This window comes from Xenopus laevis, chromosome 4L (assembly GCF_017654675.1).
Source record: "Xenopus laevis strain J_2021 chromosome 4L, Xenopus_laevis_v10.1, whole genome shotgun sequence".
Taxonomy (NCBI): domain Eukaryota; kingdom Metazoa; phylum Chordata; class Amphibia; order Anura; family Pipidae; genus Xenopus; species Xenopus laevis.
Window position 1 is genome coordinate 15,942,177 of NC_054377.1, and position 20,248 is coordinate 15,962,424.

Genomic DNA, 20,248 nt, shown 5'->3' on the forward strand with positions numbered 1-20,248 from the left:
AACACCCTCTTAAAGTGATTTGTTCCCAAATAACATGCTGATTTTATTCTATTTCCCCAGTGGCGTTTGTCCCTTCCGGGCATGAAGTTTGAGATTGTGGATTCAGCCTACATATCTCTCTACACAGGTACGACCCTCTCTCTCTCTCTCTCTCTCTCTCTCTCGCTCTCTCTCTCTCTCTCTCTCTCTCTTTTTCTCTCTCTGTATTGATGTTGTGCTGCAGCAGCTGAGGTGGAGAACTCCTTCATGAATGTTCTGTTTTTTTGCAGATGAGACTGCTTACAGAATGAACGAGGTGGCTCATATCCCACGCACTCTCTCTAGCCGGCCCGGTCACCGCTGGGGAGTGGACAAAGAGCAGCCTGCTGCTGACATGCTGATGGACGACCCCCGCAATGATTTTTTTATGAGTGAGTATTTTGAAGAGTAGGAATTGCAGTATCTTAATACAGATACATACGGAATGAATGTTCCATGCTTCCTATAGTAAAAAAATATGTCTAAAATTTGCTTTGTTTATGGAAACTACAATAAATCTATGAGTTGCCTTTAATACATATGTGGTGTCGTTAACTTAAAGGAGAAGGAAAGTCGTTTCACACTTGGGAGTGCCAAATGTTAGGCACCCCAAGTGATTGTATTGATTTGCCTGAAACCCCGGGCCGGTGCTCCTGTCAGCAGAAAACTGCACCGGCCCGGGGTTATACCAGTAACACCACGGAGCGATCCCCTATATGTATCCTTTAATATCTTGGAATTAAAAAAATTTAAATAATGAATGTACATTGCAAAAGTGCTTAGAATAGCCCCCTCATTCATTTTATATTCACTTATTTTTAAGGTTTACTTATCCTTTAATGCTTTCCTACCAGTAGTTTGTTCTATTCATTAACCCAATGGCTTGTCATTTATCCCTCAGCACCGCTGATTGAACAATCGAGAGTGGAGAGCGTTCTGGTCCCCTGCGCATATAAACCTACATATGTAGTAAAGGATTTCCCAATAGCACGATACCAGGGCCTGCAGTTTGTAAGTTTTAACTAGTACTTTTTAACTAAATTTAAAGAACATTTATGTAAAGTTGCTCCCAGTGCTCTTATGAGCATTTTTGCATTTTCTTTTCTAGTTTTCAAGATATTAACAGATTTTTATGCTGCAACTATATAAACGTTTTTGAAGCAGCGCCCCTGCTGCACATTTTGACTGACTGGACACACTCCAAGGAAAACTGCAGTAGTGAAAAAAATTAAAGTATTGTGATCAGAGGCATTACTAAATATTACTGGGCCCCACAGCATATTATTTGTCAGGCCCCCCACAATATGTCTAGAAATTTACCTGTTTTACCAACATTCAGGGCCGTATTTATATATAGGCCCCCAAAGGCTTCTGCCTGGGGCGGCACGGTTTTTGGGTCTCCCCTCGGGGGGGCCTATTTTTTTTGTTTTTATTTTAAAACTCTCCTCACCCTCCGCAACGGATTTCCATAGGAAATGAGGGGTAGTAGGAGGGCCTAGGAAGAATGAGGAAGTGATGTCACGCGCATGGGCCGCTGACATCACTTCCGCTGAATACGGAGCATGATGTCAGCACGCACGACTTAGGAGGGTGTTTAGGTCCGATGCCTATGGTGGCATCGGATCTAAATACAGCCCTGCCAACATTTATAGATATTATATACAAATTAGGGTCTCATGGGGCTCCTATATCTCCTGGGCCCCCCTGCAGGCACAGGGTCTGCTTCCTCTGTAGTTACACCCCTAATTGTGACGTTACTCTGCTTAGAACCGACCAGATAAATTCGCAGGTGTCTCTCCTCTGCTCATGAGCTTCCTTTTCTAAGCAGAGTAACATTACAAGACTTTCCTTGTTTCCTTTTTAGAGAAAAGTCAGCCATAACTGATAGATTATTGAATTAATGAATACTGTTTAATTTAGCGTTGCATCGCTCAGCATAGCCCTAATAATAGTGAAATCGAAATGCAATCGCGTTTATATAAGCAGATATTGGTAGAAGCTAAATTCTCCATTTAGACAATAAAATAATAATAATGAAACATTACTGAATCAGTAGTGTGTTTTCCATTTTCATATATTTTGTTGTCTCATCCTTAGGTTTACCTCACCTTTGTATACCCAAATGATTTCACCCGCCTGACTCATATGGAAACAGAAAACAAATGCTTCTATCGAGAGTCTCCCCTATACCTAGAAAAGTAAGTGGAGCCTATTTCTTACCTCTTTCCTTCAGTTTGACTTGGACATGTGTTTTCAACCCCCCCACCGCATACATTTTTTTTTATAAAAATCCTTGCTTGTGGCATTTCTTACTGTATTCCTTCTGTGAAACTAAGGGGGTTATTTATCAAAGTCCGATTTTGTCTCAACATTTTCTGCTACAAACTCCGATCAAATCCACTTAGGTTTTTTACACTTATTTATTATTACATCACGATTTATTTTGGATTTTTCACCCGAAAACTCTGATTTCTTATGCTTTTTTGGCCAAAAACTCCGGGGTATTGCACGAAACCCAGCACACATCTCCCATTGACTTATATGCAACCTTGACAGGTCTGAGATGCTGGATTTGCTAATTTGGACTTCGGGGGTTTAATAAATTCTGAAAAATTCGTGATTTTTTAAAAGTCCAATTTTATAAAATAAAAAAATCATGAATTTTTTTGGGATTTTTGCATTCGGAGCTTAGTAAATAACCCCCTAAATCTCTTTCTTCATCCTTTAATAGGTTTGGCTTTTACAAGTACATGAAGATGGACGATGAAGAGTCTCCTCAAGTACCATTCCTGTTCTTCAATCGCCAGCGTAAGTACAGGGAAACTCTCCTGTCCCATTCCCTTCCAATCTATGTCTAGTGAGTCTGATGCTTACACCGTTTTATAAAGAATAGGAATGGCAATTCCACAGGATCGGAGGATCCTTTATGCAGGTTAACGTTTTAAGAATTTTCCTTTAAAATAATTCTTACTGTCGTATACAGTAAAGCCCTCTCGGCCACTATATATATATATATATATATATATATATATATATATATATATATATATATATATATATATATATATAGTGAATAAAATACCCCCTCTCTTAAAATATAAGGATATTATAAGTTACCGAGGAGTTTCATGACCATACAGGTCACGGAACTCCGAGGTAACTTCTAATATCCTCATATTTTGCAACTGGGGGTACTTTATTTATTATAATACACAAATTTTAGTGAGTCATATGACAGAAATGACATCAGAACTCACCGTTTATAACGGGGTTTATAACGGATGACATCAGAACTCACCGTTTATAAGGATATAATTTACAAGATATTCATGGCTTTTGTGTATTATATATATATATATATATATATTCCCATTCAATGCTAAATATTGCGGTGAGTGTCCTGGCCTTTATCACATTTAAAGGAATTGTTCAGTGTAAAATTAAACTGGGTAAATGTATTAGCTGTGCAAAATAAAAAATGTTTCCAATATAAATAGTTAGCCAAAAATGTAATGTTTAAAGGCTGGAGTGACTGGATGTGTAACATAATAGCCAGAACACTACTTCCTGCTTTTCAGCTTTCTTGGTTTCCACTGATTGGTTACCAGACAGTAACAAATCAGAGACTTGAGGGGGGCACATGGGTCATAACTGTTGCTTATGAATCTGAGCTGAATGCTGAGGATCAATTGCAAACTCACTGAACAGTTATGTCCCATGTGCCCCCCCTTTAAAGTCGCTGACTAACTCAGAGTTAGAGAGCTGAAAAGCAGGAAGTAGTGTTCTGGCTATTATGTTAGACATTCAGTCACTCCAGCCTTTATACATTACATTTTTGGCTAACTAACTATATTAGAAACATTTTTTATTTTGCACAGCCTATCTATCTAACCAGTTAATAACAACACTGAACTGTGCCTTAGTTAGTTCCTAATGTATATACACTGCCAGACATCACTATCATCCCCAGTCCTGCAACACTCAGAACCCTGCCCTTGATTTCTTTGTGGCACTGCCTATTCCCTGCATCCCCCCACCAACTACATTCATAGGATCTATGGAATTCAGTGCTGTAGGTGCTACCATCTGTTCTCTTGCTGAATTTGCTTGTTGTGAGGCCGGCACTGATGGAAACTATAAGCAAACCCAGTGCGTAACTGTCATCTGCAATCAGCAACCACAGACGGAGAGAAGGAAGTGACAGTTTTAACTCGTGAGTTTTCTCATGCATTTTAATCTGCTGTGGAAATGTGTCATCACAATATAAATAATAAATACCTCTTTGTACATTTAAAGGGACTCTTTGCACCCTAAAAAATATTTTTTTTAATAAGGAACGAAAATGTAATTCTAAGCCACTTTTGAATGTACGTTAATGAAAACATTATGATGGTTAAAAAGTAATTTGTAAACTTCAATCCAGTTTAAATGAGTACGTGTCCCTTTCTGTTCTGTCCCTCAATTCTCCTCCAGGTCTGTTACTCAGCTGGCTGCTGCTACAATGTCCCAGGAGTGCAGAGAATATAAACTGCTTTCCATTGAAATTCAATTTACAAATAGCTGTACAAAAATTGGGAAGTTGAACTCTTGCTGTAATAACCTTCTAGTTGGGGTTTCATGTATGTCTATAGACCTTTAGACTGAGCCCCCTGCTGCGGGAGTAGTCCCACAGTTCTGGAACCATTGCAATAGAGGGGGAAGAAGTTTGAGGGTGTTGTTGGGCCCATTAAGAGTACTTGCTAAAATTAATTATCTTTTCACATTGGAGTTATACTATATACTATACTATATATACTATATTGAATCTCTTTCATTTGTTTCCCCCCAACTTTCCATCTTGTCAATAAATCCGCTCTGTTGAACATAGTGGAACATGATGAATTAATGGCGTCCATCTCTCTGAATGTGCCGATATGTTCACAGCCCAGAATGTAACTGATTTGTTTTAGCGCATCCGCTTTCCCAATTTCATGCTCTGCAGATCACATTGACATGATCAGATGGAGTGTTAAAAACAATGGGTAGAAACTTTTTTTTTTTTTGCACCTCTTTATCTTGAGGCTACACATCAAATCAACATCCAAGCAAAAAACGCTTCCAAAAAACATCTGCGAAAGGACTGGCGATTTATAATATTTATAGGATTCAATTGCCAAACTATGTTAATAATATCGGTACCAGCTGAGTACTGCTTTATGTGCCAAATGAAGCAGCTTTAGACTGTTTGCATCAATTGACTCGTACGCTACATATGGATTTCTCTTCCATAGTAATCTCTGCATAGCCAAAACCTTGTAATGTCAGCAGTCACTGGCAAATAACTGACTCCAACTATTATCTGAATCTGTGTAATGTCCATATGCCCAATTCTAGTCCGGAAGCATCGCCCTAATCCTAATCACACCCCGGTATTCAAGCACAGCCATCTGTAGAGAGCTAACCTTTTGCTTCTCTCATAGGCAACTATAGCACTATGCACCTTTATAAAAGCATTGCCAGGCAAAAAAGACTTCCAGGCTTATCTAATGGGCTAGTCAAAGGGACAATTGTTCCATTTGGCCAGTATGGTGATGGCAAATTCCATTTGGCTCATTGGATTTATCACAGTTGGGAAGGGTTACCCCGAGCATGTCAAACTCAAAAAAATAAATAAACTAACTGAAAATAATAATCAACAAATTAGGGAGCATTTGTCGTCTGTGGTTAAATCTTTGCAGCTGCAGTCAGGGCCATGCATATATATATAAGAACCTGAGGGCCTGTGCCTAAAGGTGACCACACACGGGCCGATAAAAGCTGCCAACAGACCGTGTTGGCAGTTTATTGGCTCATGTATGGGTCCCTCCGACGGGCTTCCCCTATCGATATTAGGCCGAAACCAATATCTGTTCGTTGATGCGGTCCCACGATCCAACCGCCTGTTACCCTTCGTTGTGATCCGATCTTTGGGCCCTAGTGCCCACGATCAGATCAGCCCGATATCAAGATGGGCATATCTGGGAGAGATCCGCTCATTTGGTGACATCTCTTAGTGTATGGCCCCCTTAATGGGGCGGCCCTCCGGTGCCTATATATATAAAAAGAATTCAAAATAAAATGTAAAAATCCCCCCCCAGCCGTCAAGAAGACTTGCTGCTTAAATCCGTCAGGCCTGGTATGAGAAATCTGGAAATTATGTTTCCCGTAAGTGACCATGTGAGTGATGTCATGCCACACATTTGGGGGTGCTGTAAGGTGAGGTGCCTGCAGGTGGCACTAAATACAGCCCTGACCAGAAGAGCTGAATTTCCAAACTTTGCAAGTTTGCAAACTTTTTTTTTGTCGTCCCTGGTAACTTGCGGGGAATTGCCTTGCCTCATAGCAGGTGCGCTCCTGATTATATCACTCACGGGGAGGCCCATTTATCAAAGTTCGAATTTGTCTCATTTTCTAAAAACGACTCCGACCAAATCTGCACAGGTTTTCCCCCCTTCTATTAATACATTTTACCGAAAATTTCCTGTGCAGAAAAAAAACGAACAATAGTGAAAAAAACTGATTTTTTCTGATTTTTCCCGAAAACCACAAAATCTTCGGATTATTGCACGAAACCAAGCGCAGATCAATATATATTTGGGACTCCCATTGACTTATATGCAACCTCGGCAGTTCTGAGATGCTGGCTTTTTTTTGGATTCAGACTTTTTCCATCCTCAGGGTATAATAAATCCCGAAAAATTCAAGTTTTTTTTCTACTAAAAATTCGGATTTAATAGCAAAAAAACCCATGAATTTTTCAGATTTTTGCATTTGGACTTTTATAAATAACCCCCGTACTGTTAGGAAATTATTTAACAAAATTGACAAGATTTATAAAAACGTGTTTTAATAAACTTTAACTTGGGGGTGCCAAAAGTAAGGCACCCCCAAGTGATTGCAAGTACTTACCTGACAACCCGGGCCAGGGCTCCTATCAGGAGAAAGCTGCATTGGCCTGGGATTCTTCCAGCGAGCATCACTGAGCAATTGGCTTCTGTTATCTTCTTTTTCTCGCGGCTGCGCATGCGCAGTAGCGCAAAGAGCCAAACTTTTATGAAAAAGTCATTCTACTGCGCATGCATCTACCTCAGAAATTTGAAGATTGAAGAAGCTGGAAGAGGATCGCTCCGTGTTGCTCGCTGGAAGAATCCCTGGCTGGTGCAGTTTTCTTCTGATAGGAGAACCGGCCCGGGGTTTCAGGTAAGTACATGTGATCACTTGGGGGTGCCTTTTCCTTCTGCCTTCTATTCACTTTGAATTATTACAAGTCTGTGATCCTTTTCGGAATATAGAGACCCGCAGCAACTATGGCGGATGGTAAATATTGGGCTGGTCTGTGTCCATCAACATTGTGGCCAAGATGCAACACAACAAAGTCCAGAAGGAGGTGCAGAGTGCAGCCAAACTCCAGACAGAAGTTCCCTCATTCTTGCATCCCTTAGTGCTCTCACACTTATGCCTGGGGTAACTGTAAATGACCCCATAATTTTAATAAAATAGATATATAACTAGTAATGCAGTTGCTATTATATGATAACCTGGTGATTTAAAATATCTCAAAGGCTGGAGCCACGTGCAGTTAAATGTTAGAGAAGGATGCCTGGAGTGGACTGAATGCAGCTCCCTAAGTATATGATGCCTTTATCATTGAAAACCATTTCCAAAAGAGGTGTATAAACCTTGTGCCCTTGGCATAGGAACTAACTGATGGGTTTCTCAGTTTGGTGTGAATATTATGTTCTCCTGAATCTTCTCCCTTTCCTGAGCAACAGCATACAGCATACTTATCTTTTCTACCTTAATCTTAATTTTCCTTTCTCCTTTAGACTTCATGGAGGAAGATGACGACGACGAGGAAGCACTGTTTGCTGGGAGTAAATTAAATCATAAGATAAAAGACGAATTCCCTGGGTACCCCATGCCACCTAATACTGACCATAGAGAGGACACTCGCATCCCCCTTAGTGTACCCCCTGAACTTACCTATGGAATAAATGTCAGCACTGTGGCTCAAATACATGGTCGGAGCTTGAAGTGGACATCAAGGGAACACCCCCCACCGGGCCACAGAGGGCAAAGGAGACCTTTAATACCCACATTGGAAGGACCAATTAAAAGAGCTAGGCGAAGTCCCACAGATGGGACGTTAGATTTGAGACTGATAACGGAGTCAGAAGTTTTGACTAGAGAACATAGGGTAACTGGTAAGTCAAAGAATGGACAAATGTCTCATGTAAGAAAGAGAGACAAAAAGTCAGAGTTAAGAAACAGAGCTCGAAAGTTAGATTCCCTAATGGTTGGTCTAAAAACAGAGTTCACGGAAAAGCCTGAATTGTCAGAAGTCAGACCCACTGAAGAAGGACGCTTGGAGTCTGTTACCAGTGAGGCAATGCTTAAACAGAACTTGAAGGACACTTTAAGAGTAAAAAATAAACATAAGCCTGAGAAGGTGTATGTGACACGGCTGCTATCCAAAGTAAGAAAGTCCCAAAATCGACTCTTACCTGGGATGCTGCTGCATCAACCTAAACCCCGCCGCTCTCCTAGTCCTCATGCCCACTTGCATGCCCCCCATACTCCCAAAACCTCCCGTGGAGGCAGAAGGTCCAAGGGTTGGGGTCTGCCTGATACCTCAGAACTGGGGCTTTTCAGCTGGGATGGACAGACTGAAAAGCCTGGAGCTCCAGTTCCAACCTCTCCTGGTCAACCTAATGGCCCTCCATCTCTTAGTATGTCTTCGGATTCTCCTGCAGAAGTTCAGGAGCAGGATTATAGCTATGAGGAAGAGGAGCCCCGGCAACGCTGGCCAGAGGATGCTATCAACTGGCAACGAACTTTCAGCGTGGGCACCGTCGACTTTGAGATGCTACGGTCAGACTGGAATGACCTTCGCTGCAATGTGAGTGGGAACTTACAGCTTTCAGAGGCAGAAACCGTGGACTTGGTGGCACAGTATATGGAGAAACTAAATGAGAAGAATGGTGGGTAAGTGGCTTTTTTTCATTGTTGCTTGAGTGACTCCAGTGCCAATTTAGTTTGACTAGATTCACTGGGATGCCTAATCGGTCACTTCATTGTCCTTGAAGGCTATCTATCCATCTATAATCTATCTGTCTTGAAGGCTAGCTATCATCTATCATCTCTATCTATCAATCTCTCTCTCTCTCTCTTTCTCTCTCTCTCTCTCTCTCTCTCTCTCTCTCTCTCTCTAGCATCTATCTATCTATCTATCTATTTATCTATGGTCTATCAACTATCTATAATTATCTATCTATCATCTATCTATCTTGAAGGCTAGCTATCATCTATCTTATCAACATTGATATTATTTTCTTTAGTGGCCTTTTAGATTGTAACTTAAGTTCTGCCTCACTTTGACTATGGAGTCTCTTTTCTTACCAGTATATACACTTTGCTGCGTATAATCAATGTGGAGAAGAGGAGGGACTCGGCCAGAGGAAACCGCTACTTTATCGAGCTGGAGCTTCAGGAGCGCGGCAGTAGGAAAGTGAGACTTGCAGAGTATGTGTACCTGCTACTGCATCGTGGAACTGGGGGAGACAGTGATGAAAGCCCACCAGCAGAGACCCCAGAAATCTTCCCCAGCCCTCAACTTCCCTTATACAGTAAACCAATCCTGTGCCGGCCTGTGAGCCTTAACTGGAATCCTCGTGCAACTGTGCATTTCGTAGTGCCAGGTGAGTAAAGCTAAATCTACTGTTGTGTTGAGCTCATTACTTTATTGTGGTGTCAGGTGATGAACTAGAGGAGAGGACCCACACCTGCCATGGGGCCATATCCATATGTAAAATGAATTACCAGCCTCTTACTGTGTGAGTTGTAGTTGTGCAAAACAGATTTATTCAGCCCAAAGACATACAAGATAAGGCAATTTTTGGGCCTACACAGTGTGTGATAAAGGGACCAAAATGTTGCCTTATCTCACACAGTTGTGCGGCAGGTAATTCTTTTTGCAGGTGAATAAAGCTGGAATTTGAGTTTTTAGTGCAGATATAAGGGCTAATGTATAAGTACTAGGCACAGGGGATATTCACACTAGTGGGAGGCATCAGTAATTTTGTCTTTTCTGTTTGGATAGACCAACTGAGATCCAGTGTGATCATTACTGTCAAGACTAAGCTCAAATAAATAGCATTGCTTGGGCAGTAAAGCCTATATTAGCCAAACTGCACAGTCATATGGCCGCTAGTTATTCCCTTAAAATGTACTTTCTCTCTGCTCTGCTTGTGTGTGCCCTGCTCTGCCTGTGTGTGCAATGCTCTGCCTCAGTAACGTAACTAGAGGGGGCGGGCCCTGGCGCGGGACGCTCAGCCGGGCTCCCTGGCCCCCTCCGTATGCCCAGAATTGCCTGGAAATGGCTGCGTGCTAGCTGCCGGGGGGCCCCGAGGGGGTGCGGGCCCTGGCCCAATCGCACCCCCTGCTCCACCAGTAGTTATGCCACTGCTCTGCCTGTGTGTGCCCTGCTCTGCCTGTGTGTGCCCTGCTTTGCCTGTATGTGCCCTGCTCTGCCTGTGTGTTCAATGCTCTACCTGTGTGTGCCATGCTCTGCCTGTGTGTGCAATGCTTTACCTGTGTGTGCTCTGCCTGTGTGTTCAATGCTCTACCTGTGTGTTCAGTGCTCTACCTGTGTGTTCAGTGCTCTACCTGTGTGTGCAATGCTTTACCTGTGTGTGCTCTGCCTGTGTGTGCAATGCTGGTATTTGTTCTGGGGGTTTGTAAGCATTTGAAATTAAACTATTGTTAGGGGCCCCTAAGGTGTTTAATCATGTGCTGTGTTATCCAAGGGGAAGAGGAGGTGTATGGATTTAAGGGTATATCTTAATATGAATTGACTTTTTTCACATATGAGTGATAAGTGATATCCCTGCAGTGAGCAGCAACCGTTTGTTTTTTTGGTGTGCTACCACAATTAATGTGGATATGGTCTTGTGGTAACATGGGTGTGGTTTAAAGTGGGTGTGGTTTAAAAACAGGGAGTGGTCAAAGATGGCTTCCATTATTGGCCCTCCACTATGTAGGCCGGAAACATTTTAGCCCTTGGTACCACAGAAGTTGGACAACACTGATCTAGATAAACAACAAAAGACTTTCTGTACAGACTGGCCACAGACAAGGATAATTCCCATCAGGCCTTTCTCATTTCTCCCATAAGCCTATATGCAGGGGTGTAACTACAGAGGAAGCAGACTCTTTGGCTGCAGGGGGGCCCAGGAGATATAGGGGCCCCATAAGACTCTAATTCATATACAATTTCAATAAATGTTGCTAAAACAAGTCGGCCTCTAGACATTTTGGGGACCTGAAAACGAATTAGCTGTGGGGCCCTGTAATATCTAGTTATGTCACTGTCTATATGACACCCGTTACATGTACCACTATCTACATTTAATGGTTTTGAGAGTGGGCCCCCTGGTTCTTTACTGTTCCTAGGAGACCCAGTGTGACCCTGTAAATGTATGATTATACAGGTATGGGATCCATTATCCGGAAACTCATTATCCAGAAAGCTCAGAATTACGGAGAGGCTGTCTCTCATAGACTACATTATAATAAAATCATCCAACTTTTAAGAATGATTCCTTATTGTCTGTGATAATAAAACAGTAGCTTGTACTTGATCCCAACTAAGATATAATTAATCCTTATTGGAAGCAAAATCAGCCTATTGGGTTTATTTGATGTTTAAATGATTTTCTAGTAGACTTAAGGTATGAAGATCCAAATTACAGAAAGATCAGTTATCTGGAAAAACACAGGTCCCGTGGATTCTGGATAACAGGTCCCATGCCTGTACTGGCAGTTAGAGAACTATTCTACACCCAGTAAACGAAACATTGAAAAGTTAGTTGCTGTGAGCGCAGTCCTTGCTCTATTTAGCAATCTGTCCTCTAAGGGTATTTCGTTGAAAGCAAGAAAGTTCAGTCTCGGTGAAATGACCAATTGAACTCAGCGGGAGTTTCCATGTGGACCGATTCTAATTAGAACAGTGATACTTGTTTTCCTTCTCTTTAGTTTCTGCTTCCTATTTGGGAGTATTTTTGTCCTGCTGTTTTCCCTTTCACCCTGCCCTTCTCTAACACTCTTCATTATATTTTTTCGTCCTTTGTTCAGTAAAGAATCAGGCCCGCTGGGTCCAGCAGCTCATCTCAGACCTGGAGTTCTTGTACACAAACACTCAGGATGATCAATTCAATCTCATTCTGGTAGATTATGACAGCGAGGATATGGATGTGGAGAGGGCTCTGCGCACTGCTAAACTACCAAGGTAAATAGGCCAGATGGATGGAGGAGATCATTCACCCTGTGTATGAGGCATCAGGATATGATTTTGGTGCAGCTATTTATCCACGGTGCATGAATGAGTGGTGGAAAAGAAAAAAACGATACCCCATGGAGTTGTATATGTTATTATACCAGTCTGATAAAGTAGAATTTATTGACCAACATTAGTTTAGTGAGAAAAGGCACTATGTTTGCCCAGGGGCAGAAACTTGCTATAGCAACCAATCAGCAGGCAGCATTTACCGGTTTAAAAGCAAACATCTTATTGGTTGCTTTTGGTTACTGCTCCTGGGCAAACTTAGTGCCTTTTATTACATATGTGGGTAGCTGTAAATCAAGCGAAAGTGTTTTAAAAAGTAATACAAATATAATGCAGTTTTGCCCTGCACTGGTAAAACTGATGTGTTTGCTTCAGAAACACTACTATAGTTCATATAAACAAGCTGCTGTGTAGCAATGGCTGAAATTGAAAACAGTCTATATGACACAGGTTAAATAGTGGATAACAGATAGTATTATGTTCTACAGAGCGTATCTGCTGTGTAAACTGAGGTTTTTCTCCTTTGAATGGCTGCCCCCATTGCTACACAGCAGCTTATTTATATAAATTATAGTAGTGTTTCTGAAGCAAACACACCAGTTTTACCAGTGCAGGGCAACACTGCATGATATTTTTAATACTTTAAAACACTTTCTTTTTTTTTTGATGTTACTGTTCCTTTAATGTGTGCATTCTCTGCGTACTTACAGTTACACTGAGTAGGACAAGCCATGTGTGTTAATACATTAGTATTAGTATACATTTATCAAAGGAAGCAACAAACTGGCATAGATCACCAAATTTTATAGGCACCACTTGGGGGAGGGGCAGCAGCGGCTTTGCACCCATAGCCATGTGGTTACCCCACACCCCTGTGATTGGTCACTTGCATGGAAACATACAAGCAGACCCTGCTTCAGTCCAGCCCCCCTTCCCCTTCCCGAGACAGAGAATACATCCTACAGCCTGCTTTATATGATTCAAAGAGTTCATTTTCCCTGCAGAGAAAGAAGAGAAGTCTTTATTGTGCCTTTGATTTTGTTATGTGAATAATACACTAATATATATATATATATATATATAGAGATATATATCTATATATATATATAGAGATATATCTATATATCTATATATCTATATATATATATATATATATATATATATATATATATATATATATATATATATATATATATATGGGATGGCTCAGGCTTTGAGAATCACACTGCTTTGGTGGTAGAGCTTTTGATCTGCTCCTTTAATTCTGTTTTCCCAATGAAATAAAGCACACTTCTTCACCGTTCTCTAAATAAAGGATGCTGCCTGTGTCTAGAACCAGTAAGTCAAAGAATGCAGGGAGTTTTTTAAAAAATGGAGACCTGTCATTTAAACCCAGCTATGAAGAAGAAGCAATCAGTAGGTGAGAGCAGAAGGAATTACTATATATGTGGCTGTTCTGCAAGAGGTGCAGATTTTAAAGGGGTGATTTCACCTTTAGGTTAACTTATAATATGTTATAAAATGGCCAAGTCTAAGCAACATTTCAATTGGCCTTCATTATTTAATTTTTAAAGTTTTTGAATAATATGTCTTCTTCTTCTGACTCTTTGCAGCTTTCAAAAGGGGGTCGCTGATCCCGTCTAAAAAGAAATACTCTGTAAGGCTACAAATTAAGGATGCACCGATTCCATGATTCGGGATTCGGCCAGGATTCGGATTCTGCTGAATCCTTCTGCCTGGCCGAACCAAATCGGGTTCCCATCCCTAATTAGGATTCAGTTCGGTATTCTGCCAAATCTTTCATGTAGGATTCGGGGGTTTGACCGAATCCAAAATAGTGGATTCGGTGCATCCCTACTACAAATGTATTATTTTTACTACTCATCTTTCTATTCAGACCCTCCCCTATTAATATTCCATATTATCATTTAAATCAATGCATGGTTGCTAGGATAATTTGGACTGGGGATGCACTGAATCCACTATTTGGGATTTTGGCTGAATCCCGAACCGCATCTGAATCCTAATTTGCATAATCAAATTAGGGTCTAGAAAAAAAAATGTACTTCCCTTTTTTGTGAAGAAAAGTCACATGATTTCCCTTTTTGTATATGCAAATTAGGATTTGGTTCGGCCAGACATAAGGATTCTGCCGAATCCTCCTGAAAAAGGCAGAATCCTGGCCAAATCCCGAACCAATTCCTGGATTCGGTGCATACCTAATTTGGACCCTAGCATTCAGACTGCTGAAATTGCAAACTGGAGAGCTACTGAATAAAAAGCGCTTGTATCAGAATATCACTCTCTGCATCATACTTAAATTTAACTCAAAGGTGAACTGCCCCTTTAAAGGAGACCTTCATCTCTGGACAACTGTCCATTAAAAAAACTTTCTGCACTTGATCTTCAAGATCTTTGAAGTTGCTCTTCTCTGATCCGTTGATTCCCCAGGTACCGCCTGCTTATGTCAACAGACCTTACTAGTTGCCAGAGACACGATACTCTGCAAAGTGCAGCCATTACTTTTCTGGCTCTGCAATGAACCCTGAACGAAAGCGGTATTTCAGCCAGATAGCTATCAGACAGGTTAGAGAATGCAGTTAGGCCTAGGATTGCTCAGGTCATTGATTAGGACTTTGTAGGGTTTTAATTGAGTGAAATGTTGACCCTTTGCTTTTAAATGATTTCTAGTTATAAGTATCTGAAGAGAAGCGGAAACTTTGAGCGTTCAGCTGGGCTGCAGGCAGGCGTTGACACTATACAAGTAAGTCTACACTGCCTCATCCATATCCTGATTCATATTTATCCTTGCTTGTAAAATTTTCTTTCAAGGAGAACTAAGCCCTTAAAATGAATAGGCTTAAAAAATGCCATATTTTATATATTTAACTTATTGCACCAGCCTAAAGTTTCAGCTTGTCAATAGCAGCAATGATCCAGGACTTCAAACTTGTCACAGGGGGTCACCATCTTGGAAAGTGTCTGTGACACTCACATGCTCAGTGGGCTCTGATTGGCTGTTGAGAACCTAAGCTTAGGGCTCGTCACTAATTATCCAGCAGAAAATGAGCTTCCCCTGTAATATAAGCTGATGCTACAGGGCTGATTATTAAATTCTGATGCTAATTGCTCTGGTTTCTGTGCTGCCATGTAGTAATTATCTGTATTAATTACTAATCAGCCTTATATTGTGACATTTCTATTCTATGTGTACTGTATATTGTGAGTGGCTCCCTAAGCTCAGTAAGTGACAGCAGCACAGAGCATGTGCAGTGAATCAGCAGAAAAGAAGATGGGGAGCTACTGGGGCATCTTTGGAGACACCGATCTTTACTCCTAAAGAAAGTAAAAATGGGATTTTATTTTTTTGCCTTTACATGCCCTTTAAGCTAGCCATAGACGCAAAGATCCGATTATACGAATCCCCGATTCGTACGATTTTTGGATCATGTGTGAAGTGTCCCGATATTTGTCGTGCTATGCCGATCGGTCGTTCATTCGATCGGACAGGTTAAGTGATTTCTGTCGGCTACAGATAATATCTCTGCGTGTATTGCCGATCGTACGATTTTCAGTGGGAGACTGTCCCTAGCTTTGGTCGGACATAACTATCGTACGATTGCTGTCAGGGGCAGAACATTGGCTGATCTGTTCTTTACTACTTTATTTCAACTGAAGCAGGGGCAGCTGCCTAGAATTTACCAGGGCGGAAAAAAGCTGATCCTGGTAACTTTAAGAGACGGATTTCCGTTTTTTAAACCAGAAATTCGGCTTTTATAGCCCCCCCCGACCCCTGTCGGTGATATTAAGGTAAGCGCAACGGGCAGGGGGGTGGCATTTCCAACGCCGCCTCAGGCGGCATTAAGGGTTGAAACAAGCCTGAACTGAAGGTTAGTGGCAGGTCGGGAGATGGGGACGTCTTTATGTCTATGGCCAGCTTAAGCAGCAATCTGTCCTCTTCCTGCATCCTCCAAACCCCACAATTCCCTACACATGTTATTTCAATAAGGAAATGAACATCACATGGCAGGTGCTGCAAGGATCACACTTTGAACAGGCTGTATTCTGTCCCATTACAGGTTCAGATTTTATATATGATATGAGCATTAATTTTCTGCCTCATTCAGAGCTCTCATCTCTTCCACTCCTACAGCTACTCATTACTCATCCTTGCCACTCCCCAGGCAGCAGTGTAGTATTCACTTTCAGATAATTAGGGTTAATTAATCATGCTTTGTCTTTTGAGACAAGTTCCCTGGTTCTGAGTGGATACAATCCCTTAGGAAGAAGAGAGGAGTCACCTCGCACACTCGTCCAAGTCTCGTGACACCTGGTGCTCGATGAAGGAGGTATTGGCAACCTCCACAACAGTCAGAGAAGGGAAAAATCACCGGCACAACAGGATATTTCTAGCAGGGAAACCCTTGCTTGTTTATTTGCGGATGCAGCGTTTCGGGGCGTAACCCCTTTGTCAAGCATACCGGGAATCAATGCTCATAGTATTTAAAAGCATATAAAAAGCGTCTAATTGATATGCTTTTAAATTCTATGAGCATTGATTCCCGGTATGCTTGACAAAGGGGTTACGCCCCGAAACGTTGCATCCGCAAATAAACGAGCAAGGGTTTCCCTGCTAGAAATATCCTGTTGTGCCGGTGATTTTTCCCTTCTCTGGATAAAATCCCTGCCATAAAGCAAGACAGAACTGTTGTTTGTTAGAAGGAAAAGTAACGCGTGAAAATATAGGGAAAATAATTCTTTCTATCACCGATGGGATTTTATTTTTTTCCTTCAGGACAATCACAGCATCGTATTCTTGTGTGACCTGCACATACACTTCCCGCTTTCTGTGCTGGACAGTGTGAGGAAACATTGTGTAGAGGGACGTTTGGCCTTTGCACCTATAGTAATGAGGCTGAGCTGCGGAAGTTCTCCTTACAACCCCCGTGGTAAGATCTACATTTTCATAGTCTCCTCCATTGGCCTAACTTTGCACCCCGTGGGTCCCACTGCAACTCTCTCCACCCTCACAGGTCTTTTTCTGGCTGTGAGTTCTTCTACTTCTCCCTGCAATTTGAAATAATAGCTGATTGCTGAGGTCGCTGACCCTTCCTTACAAAAAAATGATTTTTGGTTAGGCTGTATTTATGTTATTATTATTCTTTTATCTTTCTGTAGAGGCCCATCCCTATTCATCTATCATTATTACTTCCAGCTGACTTTCTGGTTGCTAGGTTAAGTAAGTTCTAGCATCTATATTACCAGTTAAACTTAGTGGAGACAGAAGAAGAACAAAATTGAAATAAATAAAAGTCTGCAACCTGTAAAATCTAAAAATCATCTGTCTCTTAGCCATTTTGTGCCCTATTTCATGCCGCTACAGGGTACTGGGAGGTGAATGGATTTGGTCTTTTCGGAATCTACAAATCAGATTTTGATAGAATTGGAGGCATGAATACAGAGGAATTTAAAGATCGCTGGGGCGGAGAGGACTGGGAGTTGCTTGACAGGTAAGAGGTGTCTACCTTTACCTTTAAAGGCATTGTTCATCTTTAAGTTGACTTTTAGTATGATGTAGAGAGTAATATTCTGAGACAATTTGCAGTTGCTTTAAATTTTTTATTATTTGTGGTTTTTAAGTTATTTAATTTTCTTATTCTGCTGCTCTCCAGTTAGTGATTTCAGCATTCCGGTTGCTAGGACCCAAATTACCCTAGCAACCATGCATTGATTTGAATAGGAGACTGGAATATAAATAGGAGAGGGCCTAAAGGTGGCCATACACAGGGATATCCGCTTGTTTGGCGATGTCCAACCAACAGATGCGGGCCAATAGGATTTTTTACCCTGCCCGATCGACATCTGTCCGACTTTCAGACAGATATCGATTGGGGCGCCCGTTGGATGGCCAAGCACACGAACCAATAAGCTGCCGACTCGGTCTGACGCAGCTTTTATTGGCCCATGTATGGGGGCCTTAAGTAGAACGATGAGGAATAAAAAGTAGTAATAACCGTAAATGTGTAGCCTTACAGAGTTTTTTTTTCAGTGACCCCCATATGAAAGCTGGAAAGAGTCAGAAGAAGAAGGCAAATCATTCAAAGCTATAAATAATGAAGACCAATTGAAAAGTTGATTAGAATTGGCAATCCTATAACATATTAAAAGTTAACTTAAAGGCGAACCACCCCTTTAATACAGGGGATATTCTTCCTGCAATAGAATATAGTCTACAGTACATCTGGCTGTTGATAATGACAACCTTACTGGCTGTGCCTTGCTGCTTAAACTCTCACACATTGAGTGTTTTTTTCCAGGGTTCTCCAAAATGGTCTGGAAGTGGAGCGTTTGCGTCTGAGGAACTTCTTCCACTACTACCACTCCAAACGAGGCATGTGGAACACACAAAGCCAGGAGAGTGTAGTAAAGGACTGACACGCACCTAAAGGGTTGGAGGCGTGGACTCCTCATCGTGGTTTGTGTTTGTTGAGATGGGAAGACTGATCATGTTGCTTAACTTGAACAGACAGAAAGCAGTTGTTGCACTTTGGGTGCTAAGCATGGTACGGACTGCTCTGGTTGGGCTCTGAGAAGGCTGAGATGCTCTGCAGGAGATGAATCTTCCATGTTTTATGGTTGGTGGCTGATAATTCTTCTAGGGAAGTAACTTGCTCCTGAGCCGTTTCCATTTACAATTCAGCTGGCCGACTGGTGGGAAGCGAGAACAGAATTTTAGATCCCCCTGAAAGAGTCAAGAAATAAATCCGCCTTTAGGGTGGCACACAGAGACTCATATTCATGAATTATAGGTGTTCACAGAATGTCCAACCATCCCTCTGTATGGGCCGTTCAATCAGCCCATCATGCAGTCGTTCCATTAGAATAGACCATTCTGGTCAATGTCTCAAGCCTTGGTCAACTTCAGAGCCCTTTGGCCACCTACCTCTGTAGTCACATTTGAGAAGATCTGATTGCTAAGCTTTTAAGATGACCAACTGGTCTAATAGGGGGCCAACTTATCCATATAATTCCATTAGGTCCATTCTCAACTTTTTGCATTGTACATTTTTTAAGCAAAATCCTTTACGATTACCTCAATATACCTTGCAACCTTGGAATAGCGCTGGAGATTGGCCTGAGGTTATATCAGCCTTAGAATAGGCTCAGTCATTCAGTTCTTTACCTAAAGAACCTGAGTGAGATCTTCTAAGACACAAGTTCTGTATTAGGAAGTGGCACAGGACACTGGAGCTTGCATTTCTTTCCACTGGTTGGCAATAATCTGGCCAGTTGGAGCACTCCTTTCTTTTAACCCTGGCAGGGCAAGTACAGCAGCCCCTTTGAAATCAATTAATACACATTCACATACACAGATAAATAAGGTAATCGTGAAAAGTGGTAAACATAGCACAGATTGGTGCAACCTGGGATGTTAATGTGGCATAGGACATGGTCTTGCACTTAAATGCCTTTCAGTTGTGTGTGTGATTTTAAAGGGGTTGTGCACCTTTAAATTAACTTTTTAGCACAATGTAGAGACTGAAATTCTGAGACACAATTTGCAGTTGGTTTTCATTTTTATTATTTCTGTTTTTTGAGTTATTTAGCTTTTTATCCAGCAGCTCTCCAGTTTGCAATTTCAGCAAATGTGGTTGCTACGGTCCAAAGTGCTCTAGTAACCATGCATTGATTTGAATGAGAGACTAGAATATGAATAGGAGAGGGGCCAGAATAGAAATATGAGTAATAAAAAGGATAACAATGCATTTGTAGCTTGACAGAGCATTTGTTTTTTTAGATGGGGTCAGTGACCCCCATTTGAAAACTGGAAAAAGTCTGAAGAAAAAGGTAACATTTTTTAAAAACTAT

The 20,248-nt window shown here is 41.4% G+C and overlaps 1 protein-coding gene across 1 annotated transcript in view; it reads left to right on the forward strand.

Annotated features, from left to right (window-relative positions):
* The window catches only part of b4galnt4.L (beta-1,4-N-acetyl-galactosaminyl transferase 4 L homeolog), a 54,077-nt gene extending 34,057 nt beyond the window's left edge, over positions 1-20,020 (forward strand). The window contains exons 10-21 of the mRNA XM_018257467.2: positions 61-127; positions 270-410; positions 920-1,029; positions 2,116-2,216; positions 2,750-2,826; positions 7,863-9,021; positions 9,439-9,734; positions 12,169-12,322; positions 15,071-15,143; positions 17,175-17,328; positions 17,763-17,889; positions 18,697-20,020. Coding sequence (XP_018112956.1) covers positions 61-127; positions 270-410; positions 920-1,029; positions 2,116-2,216; positions 2,750-2,826; positions 7,863-9,021; positions 9,439-9,734; positions 12,169-12,322; positions 15,071-15,143; positions 17,175-17,328; positions 17,763-17,889; positions 18,697-18,814 — 2,577 coding nt within the window. The 3' untranslated portion in view covers positions 18,815-20,020. The remainder of the gene's footprint in view (positions 1-60; positions 128-269; positions 411-919; positions 1,030-2,115; positions 2,217-2,749; positions 2,827-7,862; positions 9,022-9,438; positions 9,735-12,168; positions 12,323-15,070; positions 15,144-17,174; positions 17,329-17,762; positions 17,890-18,696) is intronic.
* The last annotated feature ends 228 nt before the right edge of the window (positions 20,021-20,248 follow it).